Source organism: Stegodyphus dumicola, chromosome X1, assembly GCF_044657685.1.
Source record: "Stegodyphus dumicola isolate Sdum_Otavi_A_Nest chromosome X1, ASM4465768v1".
Lineage (NCBI taxonomy): Eukaryota > Metazoa > Arthropoda > Arachnida > Araneae > Eresidae > Stegodyphus > Stegodyphus dumicola.
The window spans coordinates 160,839,627-160,852,440 of record NC_140780.1 but is presented as its reverse complement, the minus strand read 5'-3'; the positions used below and the strand labels follow the sequence as shown (position 1 = coordinate 160,852,440).

Here is a 12,814-nt window from a genome sequence, read left to right as displayed (position 1 = left end):
TTCAATATGAATAGATGTAAATAAATATTAATCTCATTGGAATCAGAGAAGTGGTATTAGCAGATCCTTACGTAATCATCAAAAGACTTAGGCTGCTTATCTGCAAAACTTGCATTCAGAACCACCCTAGGAAATAGCAGGAAAGGAAATACATAGGAAATAATTATCGGCATTATGAGAAAAATCCTTTTCATATCAAACAGTCTAGATTTTCTCAAAACTTTCAGAAAATAATAACAGTAATTAATGAAGCAAAGACCTACTACAACCCATGGAAATAGAACAGTCCTTGTTTATAACCATCTTTCCAACCGTTGTCATGTATTCCGGTACAATGATATTAACAATTCTTCACTACAGACCATCTATCATGGACCCTATCCCATATATCTTGGACCACAGCCCATAAGAGGAAGAAAGGATAAATATTTCAATATTGAAATCCAAGGAAGAATTAATAGAGTTTCAATTTGACAGACTAAAACTATGTTTTCTAATCTAAAACCATGTTTTCTAATCAAAGCAACAGATATTCCTTTCAAAGAAAACAGACCTTGGCAGCCTATTAATATGTTTTCCATAAATTAATTAGCATTACTATGACATTATTTATTATAGCAAAAATTTAAAGATTTTGGGTCCAATTTTACATTATTTCCATTATTATTAAAAACAAGTCTAAGTAACACATTAGAAAATCTAAAAATGGAGGTAATGAATTTATACTGAGATATAAATATTATTCAAAGATTTGAAGATACAGATTTGATGAATCTATTCTCGCATTTGTCAGAAGTTAAATACCCTCAGTTATAAATTTTGCAATAAGAATAATCATTTCATTTGGGAATATGTATTTTATGCGAACAATTTCTTTTCAACAGTTGAAAATTAGTAAACTAAAAAGTCTAAAAAGAAAAAAAAAAAAATTAGGCCGATCGATAAGCATCTATAATTCAAGATAAAGTTTCTTGTAATTTTCCCTCGAGGTTAAAAACTATTGAAGTCGAAAAAATGCCATGCAATGTGTAGTAAGAAATAAAAAAGCTTATAATTATTTACATACAAATGTATGTATTTTTTCTGTATTTGTCAAAGAAAAATTAAATAAATAAAAGAAAGATAAATATGTTGATTTTGAGTTAAAAGAAAGTTATTTAGTGGTTAATTAAATTCCTTAAAATTATTTTAAACAAATGTCAGCCTCAAAATTTAATATTTAGCAAGCAATAAATTTGAATTACAAAGCAAAATGAAAAGAAATTTCAGTACTTCTTCGCTATAGTGGCCTGCAACCACATTTGGTGATTTTAGATTTGTGCCAAGATATCAGCTATAATTTTGCCAAGCTCATGAAAAAATAAACAACAATATTACTCACATGCTGTTTCCTACGAATATTTTTAAGAATCCTTTCTATTATTACTTTATTGCGTGCAAAAAACATTTTCACACATATTAAGCCGTTTGTTACACCATTTCATGGATATCAACTCCTCTGGCCAAGAATCTGTGAATCTAATAGCAAAGACAAACAATATTCTGGAAATGCTGAAACAATTTCCAACATGGAGGACATTTTGCAATTTTTAAGACTGCATCTCCAAATGTTTCGTCGTTGACACAAAGTTTCATATTGTGGCCATTTTCGCATATTCATTTGTCACGTTAAAGACTCTTTTCTTGAAAAAATGATATGCAGGGTTCGTACACATTTCTGCACATGGAAATTAAGTACTTTTAAGGACTTTTAAAAACCATTAATGAAAAAAATTAAGGGCCTATAAGCAAATGGGAACAGAATAAATTCAATTAAAAATATTATCTATGCCTGAACTTCACATTTGTAATACCATCCTAAAAATAAAATAGATCAGTAAGTAGGATGAATTATTATTAAACATGAATTAACAAAATTATTAATATGTTTGAGAATGAACTCAACTGCATAAAATGTATCAAGTAGCATTAAATATTTTACACTTAATGGTTGGAAAGAAGATAAGTGACATTTTATTTGTGTTTTACTAACGATAAGCTTTATGTTGATTTTTTTTAATAACTCATTTTGTCACTTACTTGCTCAGTCAACAGGTTTAGTAAACAGCAGGTAGATTTTATGTCAAGCAGCATAGATTAAAATGAGAAATAAGATCATAATCAGCACGATTCATAACCAAAGACTGGGTGCTGTCACCGCTGCTGCTGGCCTAAAGAGAGACCTGCTGATTAGAACACACCTGAAGGGCCTGATGTAGGCATGGTTGGCAAGTTTTTGAAAGTTAGGTCGGGCTCTGTCTGATGCAGTTAGTGTCATAGCTCCATGTAAAGTTCCAGGGATTCCAACCCAGTTGTTTTGTATTATTTTAAGTCTCACTAGATGCAAAGAATAAGTTTTACATTAATTTTTACGTTTTTGTGTTTTATCTTATGACCATAGTAAGGATGAATGAAAGGCAATAACTGGCTTTAATATGCAGAGATAATTTTCAAGGGTAAGCAGTTAGTTATAAATAATTAAATTAGGTAGTTAGATAACCTAAGTCATAATGGATTAACATGGACACTATTAAATTATATTTATTTTTTAATAATATTTGTTAAAAAACCCTATTAAAATCACAATCTAATAAAATTTCACAGTTTAAAATACATGTAATTTATGACATTGTTTTTTAAACGATATAAGGATAATTACACATTAAAAGCTATAAAACATTTATGCTTTTTAACAACAACACTCAACAAAATATTTATGCGTCTTTTTAATTTGAAGCCTTCCCAGACATTTTGGCTAGTTTATATATTGATTTCCTTCTCTTTAACCTTCCAGCACGCGCGTATGCGCCAAATTTACGACAAATTCAGTTCTGAATGCAAATTTTTCGCATATCGCTGAGACGTCTGAAGGTCATTTCTATTCCTCCTTTCTACCCTTCCCCACATCATGGAATGCGCCAACAGGAAGTCATTTGAGTTTTTTTTTTTTTTAACTGGGCTTTTGTGCTACGTGGCATCTTTTTCATAAAATTTACGACACGCACGTGGTCGTGTTTTAAAATTCGTAAAATATTTTTTTTTTCTCAAATATTTGTAATGTTGTGTTATTAATTGCCCTGTATTATTTTAATTTGAATACATTTGGCTCTGTAAATTTTATATCAGTTCTCATGGGAAAAAAATATGTGCAACCAGCTAATTTTGCTCGGATTCTTCAAGAATTATCTGATGAAGATAAGAAAACCTTTGGATGGGATAACAATAGCAATTTCCATTCCTTATTTTCTTTTATTTCTATTTTTTAGAAATAAATATTAACATTAAAGTTAGTTTAAAGAGCGTTTTTGTAACCAGTAATTAGTAAATTTCCTTGCAGAAGTAAGTAATGCTAAACTTACTTTTTTTCCTACCAATGTGTTTTCCTTTTTTATTGTCTACACTTGTCTTTGATGAATATTAAAATTAGCTTCGATTTTAAAATATAATTATTAAACAATAAATTTTTAATTTTCTATAATGAAATACATCATTGCATTTCCATTTCACTAACGTAAGAACTTAAAAATAATTTACTTATATTTGAATGTGATATCATTTGTATTTTGCAATAATAAGATTAATATTTTATTTCTTAACAAATTTATTATCAATATTCACTCATATCTGTCATTTTTCGTGCCAAAAATGGTAAAATAACGGATGTCGTAAAAATTACGACGCGCGCGTGCTCATGTAAAATTGCCAAGCACGCGTGCTGGAAGGTTAACCATCTTTTCTAACAACCAGAAATTTGTCGCAATATGCAAGTCAATGTTCTCACTAGTCTCTGCATGCTTTATCTCCTAACCTGTCAACCTCTCCACAATGCAGCTATGAGGGTTTACTTGATCTGGTAAAAGTTAAATAGTCCAAAACCTCCTGGCAGACTTGAGGCAAATTATCGCTATGTCTGAAAGTAACTACAATGTCAGACAAAGGTTAAATAAACCTCTTTATTTAAAAAAGAACTTAGAACATTAAGGCATGTTCTCATGATAACAAAATCAATTACAACTTGTGGTGATGTAATTAATCAAGAACAGTCGTATTGAAACTAAAAATGTGGGCAAGCAGTCAAAGACTATACAATTTAATTTTAATTTAAGCTGGCTCAGTAATCATATGAGGAAATAGAAATGGGAAATTATAGTAAAGGCTAAAATCATAAACAACTGGGTAATTTACATAATAATAACTGTACATATCTTAGAAGAATTTTCTTATGTATTCAGTTTCTTTCTTCGACATATTTCCTTTTCATTTTAGAATTTTTGGATTTAATTAAAGATTTCTAGTATTGTAAAAAAAAAAAATAATAATAATAATAAATAAATAAATGCATAGAAAAAGTTGCTAATTTTATTTCTTTAGTAATATTAACATTCATAAGAAATATGAAACATATATGGTACGGACTGGTTATAGAACTAGTGTGGCAAAAGTTTTAGAATTTTGTGACACACTGAGCAACAAAATCCAGTAATGTCATAAATTTTAGAATTTAGAGCACGCATTGGAAGCAGAATTTAGGATCCACAGAGATTGCATCAGGTGGAAAAATGCCTAGTCCAGCTCTGTGTATGATACATTAAGGCATATTTAGATGAATCTTTTAAATTGTCAGTTTTCAATTTCTTTATTAATAAAAAAATTCCCTTCTATAACACCTGTCCATGTGATAAGATTAAAAGCATTTTTGATATTTTCCATGCTTGTGTCTAGTGAAAAGTAATGAAAATAAAGGGAAGATAAACATGTTAAGAAAATGATTCTAGTATCAGAAGTAAAACATTCAAATATTATGTTTTCATTGTTCTTTGAGACGTTCTCAAAGTAAGAAATTCATCGCAAACTTTCTGTAAAATACCCAGAAATGTATTAATACCATGGAGACATTTTTCATTTGGTCACATATTTCTGGAATCTTCTAGAATTAAGGGTCTATAAACCTTGCCTTCAAATCCTTCTAACCTTTCCAATCTGCAGTGTCTAAAATCCTTACATAAAATCTAAAATTATCCCTACCAATTCTTTAATAGCAAAAAGCCAGAAGTATTTTGAAAAAAAAAAAAAAAAAAAGAAAGGTGGGTAGGCAAGCGTAAAATTAATTTTATAGAGAAAACTGATGCATATTGCGAGACATGGGGAAAACTCTTCCTATGAAAAAATGGTACTTACCAGGCCAAAATTCGCATAAATTGCCAAATTTGGCGAGCCTACTTACGAAAACCCCACGTGTTATACGTAGTTTTGTAAAAACAGCATGTGGAGATTCACAAAATTTTCCTGCATTTTCGTGCAAATTTTTGTAATTTATGAGAAAATAGCAGTGTACATGGATAAAGTCAAGAGTGTGCGCAATGCCATTTATTGTGCAATTCTGGGATGTTTTTTTAAGTAAAAATAAGTCGACGTGTACATGGTTATGGCGAATATGGTTTTCAATCAGTGCTAAAAGCAATACACAAAAGATTTCCGCCGAAAAAATAATTCTGCAACTTATTCAAATTCGAAACCGGAAGGGTTTAATTGCTATTTTATATTTTAAAACAAAATAATATAAAAAACTGTATTAAAAATTATCTGTAATTAATAAATGTACATTTTCTTTCTATTCATACTTTTTTACTCAAACTTACAAATAGCGCCACCTGGTTGCGATAATACGTAAGTACCGAAAAAATTAAAAAATATTTTTAATCAATTACATAGGTAATTTTGATTTTGCTAAGAATTGTTTTGTAAAACGTGCTTGATAGCATTATACCTTGTTTATTTTTCAGATTCAAAATATTGTACAATAATAAGTTGGCAAAATGAAACTTTATAATATGGCAACGAAACATAAAAATGTTTTATTTTAATGCTATTTTTAAAATATAATTTCGATACATTACAATTATTTTAATAAAATTTATCGATGTAAAAATGTTTTTTAAAAAATTTTCGAAAAATTACCTGATCTCGAAATTTAAAGTTTTCTAATAAAAACTGATCTTAAAATTGACAAAATGTTGATACGTTGCCAAATTTAGAACCGTTAAATAAAAGAATTTACATCACCAAAAGCGAAAATTTGTTTACGAGCTCTCCATTAGAAAAAATTAATTTTGAAATGCTTACGTTTCACTTCTTGCTAAGAAACTAGAATATCCCACCATTTATATTAGAAATAGGAACAAATTATATATAACCCATGAAACCATTCACTCATTCAAAAGGTAACCATATATGTCAGTGAATCAGCAAAACTATTTCTCGGAAATACTAATTCACACTCAAAATGGCAGTAGTAAAAACAGACAGAAATTTCAGATAAATAAAATTAAGGACCTTCTACTGATTTTTGCCTAAATTAAGGACTTTTAAAGACCAAAAATTTATTCCAAAAAAACCTAAGGACTTTTAAGGACTCTTAAAGACTGTACAAACCCTGATATGGCCTCCACCTCGTTACTTCGTAAATTAAAATCTTCTGTTAGTGTCATATTTAGAAAAAAATGCAATGAATATATTTTTAAATAAACAATGTGAATTCAAAAATGAATAAAATAACACATAGCGACAGCAAAAATACAACACAGTGCTAATATACAATAACATGCTGAGGTACAAAAACATGCAGCCAGTGCTAATATACAATCACATGGCAAGGCATAAGAATGTACAGCCAAATTTTGGCAAGATATCTAATGACTGGAGATTCATTTTCAGGGCTGCTTCCAAAATTTCTTGTAGATACCAACCTTAAGATTTCTCACAGAAAACGGTACAAATGTCATATATGGTGCTTTGGCAGCTGAGAGTAATGGTTTGGTAAAAGCAATCGAAACTAGTCCTGTGAAAATTTGCAAATATAGGGCTGATTTTCATTGTTTAACTTTGAAATAAATGTAAACTGAGCTTCAGAAGCTGCCAAAAACACAAATACAAAATCATGAAGGGAAAAAAAAAAAAAAAAAAAAAGCCACGAAATTTGAAGAGGAAATACACATTAAATAAACATTCAGCTTTTTCTGCCAATTGAAACCAATAATGATATTTAGGAAAAGGATGTAGAGAAATTTAGATGGAAAAAATCAACTGATGATTTACAGCTTGTACATATAATCATGATATTTTATTGAGGTTCAAATTCATAATCAAATGCCAATTATCAGCATTTTTATTTGTTGACTTGAATAAAAATATAACGGCGAATCTTTGATTTATGGTATTTCAGTGATTTTTTTAATGAAAGTTTAGGGAATAACCCTCAGACAGCAAACACTGTTTCTTTTTTTTAGGGAGGGGATGACATTTAGTTTTCGCATTGTAAAAGCATGTCTCTTTTTAAACCTTTTTTTTTTTTTTTTTTCTCTTTCAACTTTCTGTGCTGGTCTTCAGCCAATCACACTTGTGGTAGAAGATTTGGGATTGAAAATTACATGCGAAATTGTTTCAAAATGCTTATTCATTGAAAAGTCAATCGAAATTCTTTGCAAAACAAACATATACAGAAATCTGTATTTTGTAGGATTAATTTATATCTGTAATATTTAAATAATCTCTTGCATAAATTAGAAAAATTTGCAAGAAAATGCAGCAAAAATTTGGTGAATCTTTGAAATCAGTAAAAAGAATACATACGAAAATAAAATACCTGATCGCTAAAAAATATGTATTCTATTCAAGTTTCCATACATTAACCTTGCATATATCTCTTTCCTAGGATGAAATATATATGTACATATAAAATACACAGAAAATTGGATAATTGGTTGATCTTTACATTATGGTAACTTGGCGATTTTGGGGCGAAAATTTGGCGACCAACTCTCCTACAGCAACCCTCTATTTTTTTTTCCCCGCAGCCATTTTGTCTTCACGAAGTAAAGACATGTTTCTTTTCTTTTTATCTCCTGAACACTTCTTCCAACAATCTACTAGCCGAATTACACTTATGCTAGAAATTTTATCAAACAAAACTGCTTAATCATGACAAATATTCACTGCAAAATTAGAAAAAACTGCACAATACCATTCTCCTTATGCATTTTTCAAAATAACACATACACATAAACCATGTACACGCCAACTTATTTTTACTTAAAAAAAATCCCAGAATTGCACAAAAATGGCATTGCGCACACTCTTCACTATATCCATGTACACTGCTTTTTTCTCATAAATTACAAAAATTTCACGAAAATACATGACAATTTTCTCAATCTTTAAACCCGGTAAAAAGAACATATATGAAATTACCTGATCGCGAAAAAGTATTTACCCTTTACAAATATGAACATTTCCACATATAAAATAAATAAAATATCCAAAAACTTTTACCTCTAAATCATCTGTTACATTATACACGTCACCAACGAATTCATACTGCAAGCATTACAAATACTTAGTATCAAATATTTAAATTATTTCCATGCACGTTTATTTCAACTTAAACGTATACCAAATTCCTACAAGCATAAAATTCACAAAATAACTATCATTTCATTAAGATATCACTAAACCATGTACACGTCGACTTATTTTTACTTAAAAAAACATCCCAGAATTGCACAAAAATGGCATTGCGCACACTCTTCACTATATCCATGTACACTGCTTTTTTCTCATAAATTAAAAAAATTTCACGAAAATACATGACAATTTTCTCAATCTTTAAACCCGGTAAAAAGAACATATATGAAATTACGTGATCGCGAAAAAGTATTTACCCTTTACAAATATCAACATTTCCACATATAAAATAAATAGAATATCCAAAAACTTTTACCTCTAAATCATCTATTACATTATACACGTCACCAACGAATTCATACCTCAAGCATTACAAATACTTAATATCATCAAATATTTAAATTATTTCCATGCACGTTTATTTCAACTTAAACGTATACCAAATTCCTACAAACATAAAATTCACAAAATAACTATCATTTCATTAAAATATAATTAAATTCAAAAACACTACTTAAAATATAAATGAGCACATACATTAAATTAATAAAAATTACCTTACAATCCTAATTACTTCAAACTAAATCATTGCTAATAACAATTTTCCCAATAATACCAAATTCCTTTCCACCTTACATTTACAACAATGCATAAAAATAATATCCTCAAATAATTAAAAATACTAACTTACCTAATCTTCTTCAGAATCTTGATTACGTGGCGGATACACTTTTCTTACTTCTGTTTCAGAATCTTTAAAATCATACTTATCTTTCAAAGCAAGATACTAGGTAAAATAAATAACATAATAAAACATCTTTATTTCTCTCTCGCACAACCTTAAAAAACATTTATTACTATCCTTTTCAATACCACTAAATACCCATTTCGAATTCACTTTAGTTACGGCCATGGGATCCAAAAATTCACAAACACTATTTCACACAACACAGAATAAAGCCAAATACAAAATTGCCAGATTTTTTCCCAATTAAAGAACAGTAATTCGTTCATTAATATCACATAACATATCCCATGGTCTCTCATTTCCCTCACACAAAATAATGCGTAATCAGAACTGAATACTACTCACATTCTTAACAAAGTCTAACTAACCTAATCTTCTTCCGAATCTTCCTTACATGGTGGATACACTTTTATTATGGATTCAATAAAATTACTGAACGATTTTTTTTCCGAATTTGATAGAATTTGATTAAAAAAAAAATTCTCCTTATCACATCTACAATTCACTTTAGACAGCGCCATACAATCCCAAAATTATTCAACCCTACTTCACACAACACACAATGAAGCTTAATACAAAATAATATATATCCACAGATACTTGTCCAAATTCCCCCCTTTTCCGATTAAAGAACCGTAATTCGTCCATTAATATCACATGACATATCCCATGATCTCTCATTTCCCCCACACAAAATAATGCGTAATCGGAGCTGAGTACTGCTCACATTATTACCAAAGTCCCAGGTAGTAACCTTTATCGCCTCCAAAATGTCGCCAAACTACCAGTTACCATATTGTAAAGATCAACCGGATAATTCCTCCCCCTCCCTTTGAATTATCCATTATAAAATTCATCTGCAAATTTAAAAGACAAACATTAAAAATGGTTGGAAATCTCTAATTTAAATTACTTAAGATATTCAACTTATTTGCACGCAGGCTTAATTTTACTGACATGTTAATACTATAAAAGCATAACGCACAAAAAACACAAACATTAAATTAATAGAAACTGGTTGAAAATTTCTTAAATTAAATTAAACTAAAACTAAATTTACAACTAATAAAAATGTTTCATATATGTGACAAGATTTTTTATTAATAGTACATTAATTTCTTTATTGCTTATATTTCAAATTGTGCATACACTAATTTGGCATAAGTTGTATTCAAAATCGTTTCCCTGACACAATACACAATAATATATATGCATAATGCTAAAAAATAATCTCTTCAAATGATAAAAAATATTAACTCACCTGTCTTCTTCAGAATCTTCAGTGTATGGCAGATATAATTCTTTAACAGATTCAACCAAACTGTTGAATATTTTTTTAATGAATTTTTCTGCCTTACACACTCTGCTAAGTAAAAAGCAAAGTTCTGTTTGCAGTGCCTATTTATAACACTCTTAATGGCACCACATGTGCCCTCAATCATATTCTTATGCGAGTCTCTCTCAGGATCCTTGAATTGATATTTATAGTTAACAGCAAGATGCTCAAAACCTTTTGAAAATTTTTTTGAAATTAGTTAGCAATGTTAAGTATGATATTTTTTAACACCTGAAAGTCTGACTATAATTATGATTACTAATTAGTAACTTAAAGACAAATTATTGTAATCATGATCTGATGTTTAATAATCTGATAAGCATGATAATAAAGGAAAATTATAATCAAATCACAATACCTATAATCGTAAACTTTTAACATATTTGTTTTGAAATTGTAGGAGTCTGCAGTAGTAAATTTTCTTGATTGCTTCTGGCTGCTAATGTATTAAGTGTAAAAAAGCAGGACTTTACCTGCATCCATCCAAGATAGTGCTTAGTCCTAAACTTCAATGAATTGCAAATATTGAAAATATAAGAGAAGAAAGTAATACTAATCCTAGCCAGCTCTGAGCATAGGCAACAAAGGCTGCCATCTAGGACGTTGATTTTTCAGACAACTTGAGTAAGTGAACACTAAACAAAGGAACATTTCACTTTGAAATATTAATGGGTAACTTATATGGGGCAGCATTAATTGCCTAGGACACTGAAAATGCTGGAGGCAGATATGATATCAAACATAATGAGTCCAATGAAGCTTACAATAACTATGTCATGCTGTCATATGGTTGCATTTATGGTTAAGATGGTCAAGTACAGTATCATTTCAAATGCAGCCAAAATATTATAGTGCACAGACATCACCAAGAACCATGCCAATTTAAAAATGAAACGAAACTCATAGAAAGGCATATATATATTTTAGAAAAAGAAACAAAATTCAAAAAGATTGATATTTATTTTAGAAAAATGACCATAGCATTTCTCTAAAATTAATCCCAGTTTAAGAATAAATTTCAATTAATTTTAAATAGGAACTGCACGTTTTAACTTCTGCAAATTCCCCAGAGAGTATGATAATTTTTTAAAGCAATGTCTTAATGAAAGAGGTTTATTTTTTATCCTATTAGTAAATGTTAAATAATTTGGGACAGTTATTTCATCATATTTAATTAATTTCCTTAAAATGTGTCAACTGTTACTTGATACTCAAGATGATTATGCAAGTTTGTAAAAGCATAATGTGAGTGTAAAGCTCTTTCGAAAAGCATATTATCTCTAGCAATACACTTAAAGGTTAAATTAAAAATTTCTTCTAACTTTCTTAATATGCAAAATTTCAAATACTAATTATTGAAAGTTTCAAATTGGAAGAGAAACACGTCAATGCAGAATTAGGCGAAACAAAAGCCTTATTTGGGTGGAGAATTTGATAAAACTTCTACCGATTTCGAAAAAAAAAAAAGGGCGATCAGACACAGGTCTCTTTTTTTCAAGTACAAAAATCTACAATCTTTTTCTTCAGGAACCAATGAGTGACCATGTCGAATTTTTATCGAAATCTACGCCAAAAGAAGGTTTCTGTTTTGCCTAATTTCAAATGCTGAAATTTTATTCAAGTAAGATGACAACACATTAAATGAATATAAGAAGATAGATGGTCCGTCTTTAGAAAACTGCTCTTCATTAAAAAACATATTAAAAATTGTTATTTATTAAAAATTTATCATATATAAAATTTAAAAGAACTAACGTCGGAGGCTTCATTGCGCTTCCGATCTCTCTTAGGTCCACGAGATCGTGCTTTAGTAGCCATGTGAAATTAAGAAATGATTGGTTTAATACTGAGATTAAGAAAACAAAACACAAGACTCCATGTACTGTTTGAAAGTCTCATTCGTAATACTTCACTTCACTTCACTTTGTTTATTTATTTCATAAAATGGTTTGTAGCTGTACAAAGGATATTAAAGCATTTTTAGAATAATTCTGTTCAAAATCTAAATACTTATTACTTAAGTGCTTGGTAAAAACTTATAATTGGGTGCCTCTTGTTTTTTGACGTCAAGATCGGCGCCAGGAAGGCACACTTTCAAGATGGCCGCTACACAAAACCAAACTAAGAAGTCAAAGAATTGCACAAACACGGTGTCCAGGCACACATCAATCTATTTTCATTTATAAAAACATCAGAGAATCAAACAAATTCGGCATTACGCACTGCTTGAC

The 12,814-nt window shown here is 29.5% G+C and overlaps 1 protein-coding gene across 2 annotated transcripts in view; it reads right to left on the bottom strand.

The window, feature by feature from the left end:
- Positions 1-12,494, bottom strand: part of l(2)gd1 (lethal (2) giant discs 1) — a 200,315-nt gene extending 187,821 nt beyond the window's left edge. Inside the window, exon 1 of one of the 2 annotated variants that reach the window (XM_035368889.2) lies at positions 12,339-12,494. In XM_035368889.2, coding sequence (XP_035224780.2) covers positions 12,339-12,401 — 63 coding nt within the window. In that variant the 5' untranslated portion in view covers positions 12,402-12,494. Of the gene's footprint in view, positions 1-2,079; positions 2,363-12,338 lie in introns of those variants that run through there. The other variant, XM_035368890.2, reaches the window with a different exon arrangement.
- Positions 12,495-12,814: the final 320 nt, after the last annotated feature.